Source organism: Haplochromis burtoni, unplaced genomic scaffold (genome assembly GCF_018398535.1).
Source record: "Haplochromis burtoni strain Fernald_Lab_line unplaced genomic scaffold, NCSU_Asbu1 Contig_4685, whole genome shotgun sequence".
NCBI lineage: Eukaryota > Metazoa > Chordata > Actinopteri > Cichliformes > Cichlidae > Haplochromis > Haplochromis burtoni.
In genome coordinates, this window is record NW_024587046.1 from 1 (window position 1) to 3,511 (window position 3,511).

General features: G+C 40.3%; 1 protein-coding gene across 1 annotated transcript; it reads right to left on the minus strand.

Moving 5' to 3' along the window:
- Positions 1 to 370: 370 nt before the first annotated feature.
- Positions 371 to 3,505, minus strand: LOC121813998 (zinc metalloproteinase-disintegrin-like EoMP06). The gene is made up of 5 exons (XM_042217997.1): positions 3,471 to 3,505; positions 3,117 to 3,198; positions 2,304 to 2,437; positions 1,741 to 1,918; positions 371 to 479 (listed from the first exon to the last, which is right to left on the minus strand). The coding sequence occupies exons 3-5, from the start codon at positions 2,387 to 2,389 to the stop codon at positions 378 to 380; spliced, it is 366 nt and encodes a 121-aa protein (XP_042073931.1). The 5' UTR covers positions 2,390 to 2,437; positions 3,117 to 3,198; positions 3,471 to 3,505; the 3' UTR covers positions 371 to 377.
- Between the last annotated feature and the right edge of the window lie 6 nt (positions 3,506 to 3,511).

The following is a 3,511-nucleotide window of genomic DNA, read 5'->3' on the forward strand; positions in this document are numbered from 1 at the left end:
CAAATGCGCTCTAGTGTGAACCCTCAAAGCGGCCGCATGTGCAAAAGATGTCACACACAACACGCTCTGTTTAGACCCAGAGCTTCTCCGGCGCTGATAATTAGCGTCTGTCTTGTGTCAGTGACGTAAAAGACGGATTTAATGTGACCTGACTGTTCAAACAGCAGTCGCTTTCTAAAACATCGGATATGTATCGGATTCAGTACCACATACAAAAGTGACCCAGATCGGATTTGAAAATATCAGATTTGTGCTGTTCACACTGTCATACCATGATCGGATATGGGTCGCATAGGGTCAAAAAAATCGGATTTGATGCGCTTTCCCCTGCAGTGTGAACGTAGCCTTAGTGACACCAGTTACACTGATCGGTCTTCTTACTGACTCACCTTACAGTTCTCACAGCACTCGCCTTCAGCACATTGTGAACCCTCTTTCAGGGTGCAGGTGATGGCGTTGCAGCAGGGATTGGTGCACTCCTACAGGGACGACATATATTAGAACTCATCAGGCTGCTGTTAGGTCTTAGTGCTGGGATGCATTATTAAACATCTGTTTGCTCTGTTCCCGTGAGGAATCTTTATCGCTAGGTTTAATACTCAAATTTCCCATTGAGAGGGCCAATGTGCGTTTATCATCTTCCATATCGAGTTGATTGGTTCAGCTGCCCGTCACTACCAGATCAACTGTCCATTTGCGCATGTGCGAAGGTAACTCTACTTGGACAAACTGCCTGAAATGTGTTGACAGAAGCATTTCGGGGATTTTGACACATTCTGCACTCCAGATGCTTTAATTGCGTTAAAAATTTTAATCATGTTGACCTTGATGGCGGATTAATTTGCGTTAATGCGTTAATTTCGACAGCACTAGTTCAGTTCCTTCTAATGATCTCTCCTTGTTGAATTCCAGCAGAGGTGAAAACAGGTCTAAACATCACTCTGACTGTAATTTTCTTTTCACCGAAAACTACAAACTGTTCATCTGTTACACACAGCTATACTTTCACTATATTTCTATACAGGTACATAAAAGTGTTAAGTACATATTCCAAGTAATACTGCAAAATAAAAAATAAATAAATCAGCAGTTCTTCAGCTTCTGGAAGAAGTCAGTTGAATAGTGGGACTTGAAAAAAAATATATGTGTGGCTCAGGCCCATTCATTATTTCATAGAAGGTACATATCTGGTGTGTATCAGAAAGCCGTTTTTCTCACATCGCCTCAGAGCAAGCACTTCATTAAAAGACTCAAGATCAGACAAAGGAAACATGGAGCTGAGTTCCATTCTGAGTTCAGAAGCCATTTCAGACCTGAGCACGCACAGACACAGATCAGAATCATAGCATAATAGTAATAAAAACTTGTTACACTGTTTATCAACTAGTCTTTGTAAGTGAGAGGCCAGCAAAACATCAAGAAATAGAAGTTTGTGGAGCTACAATAGGCCTAGGCTGCTGAGGGCTTTCCTCCTGTTAAAAAGGGGTTTTCACTCCCACTGTTGCCAAATGTTTGCTCATAGGCAGTTATTTGATTGTTGGGGTTTTCGCTGTGTTGTTATAAGACCTCTATCTTACAAAATCCCTTCAGACAGTTGTTGTTGTGATTTGCTGTTAAATGAATAAAACTTAACTGAATGAAAAAAAAAGTTCTCCTTCACCAGATCAAATCATCAACAGCTTGCAGATCAGATCAACTTGCTACAAAATAAAAGGTTTAAGCAGCTGATGTGCTTATTACCTGCACCGAACCACAGTCGCACTGCTCTCCTTCCTCTTTGAAGCCGTTTCCACAGACCGCGGGAGCCACGACACTCTTGTAGTCTGGTTTGTCCAGCAGACAGCTGGGGCTGCGGCTTGTTAGGTACTTTTCATAGTTGCTGCTGCTGCAGCTACTGAAGCTTCGAGGAGTTTTCCAGCTGAAGAGGAACAAACACATTATTAGTATTATTATCTTTTTTTGTGTTATCTTTATCAGTGTCTGACACTAGGAAGACATGGCTGCACAAAAGCGGTATGGTGGTACATATACAGCACGTACGCACCAAACATGCTCACACACGTTCTTCAGTCTAATAGCCATGTGAGATTAAGAGCTGCACCAGCTGACCTCCTTTTTGGTCCAATACACACAGTTATTATGTTGTTGTACCAAATGAAACATGTTATGATGATCAAAACATTTAGTGAGGTTTGTAAGGCTCGTATTGTTTATTTACGGTCACTTGTTATAGCCTGAATTTATTTGCTAACAGAAAGAATCTGCATTCAATTTGAAGGATGTCTCAAGTCAGCTTTTCTTACCTGAGGGCTGCTGCCATGATGCAGCTATCGTCAGAACATAAACAACCACTGGAGTCATCGTGGTCCATGCCCAGGTTGTGGCCCATCTCATGAGCCAGTGTTGCTCCCACTGCTATGGCTGCATCACTGTGATCCTAAGAAAAATGAAGCACAAGAAAAAAGAAGTAAAAGTTCACTAATGACAAGATAGAGCAACGCTCAAAACTGATTGGTTAGTCAAAGAATGAGTTTTATAGTACTGCGATGCAGTTTTGGAGATCTTGCTAATTTCTCTGACTAATGTGCAAAAAAGACTTGGACTCAGTTTTGAGTCTAGATGTAGATCATAAACTTTGTTCAGTTCAGGAAGCGGTCACTACATATTGGTAATGGAATGATGGAAAGGTCATTAGTTTTCTCTGGCATTTGGTCACAAGTATCAGATGAACAAATAAGTTGATTTTTGAGGGGCAAATGAATGAATGAACTAAATATCTGAAATAATCCCATGGATTTAGGAACATGTTTCCAAAATTAACAATTATTTACCACACCATTAAGCAAGAGCAGAAGTTATGAAGTCAGTGAGATACATCATCTGGGGACCATGAATGCTTGAATTAAATTTGATTCCTATTAATTTAATATATTTTAAAAAGTTTCACTGGGTAACTCAATAAGTATTGCATGAGTATGGCAAGAATCAGAAAACCATCAGCCTCAATATGATTTAGACTTTGCAACATAAGCTACACACCAAAAGACACCGGTCTCAAAATATCACAGAGGTAAGTATAAAGATTAAAGTCTTCCTATCCTCCTAGAACACCTCACCTGTACTACGCCGACAGAGTGACCAGAACAGAGAGTCCCGATGAAAGCAAGACCCACAGTTGGTCCTTCAAAGTCGATACCACTGAAAGATAAGCCTTAAATTCATATCCAGGATTCATATCATTCATCTACTCACTTATATTTTCAAAAACACCCCCACTGCCAAAGGTCGTTAATGTTACTAGATTAGCTACTGTGAACTTTCCTGATTGTGGAATGTGGAGGTGGATACTCACAACTCAGATTTTTGAAATTAGTTTTCTCTTTCCTGCTCGGTTACTGTTGAAAGTAGGAGACATTTTGCTCCACATGATTTGAGTCTGACTGGATTCTACTTATACAATTTATCCATACCTTATAAGATGTGCATTGTCATGTTTTATCCTCGTCACCAG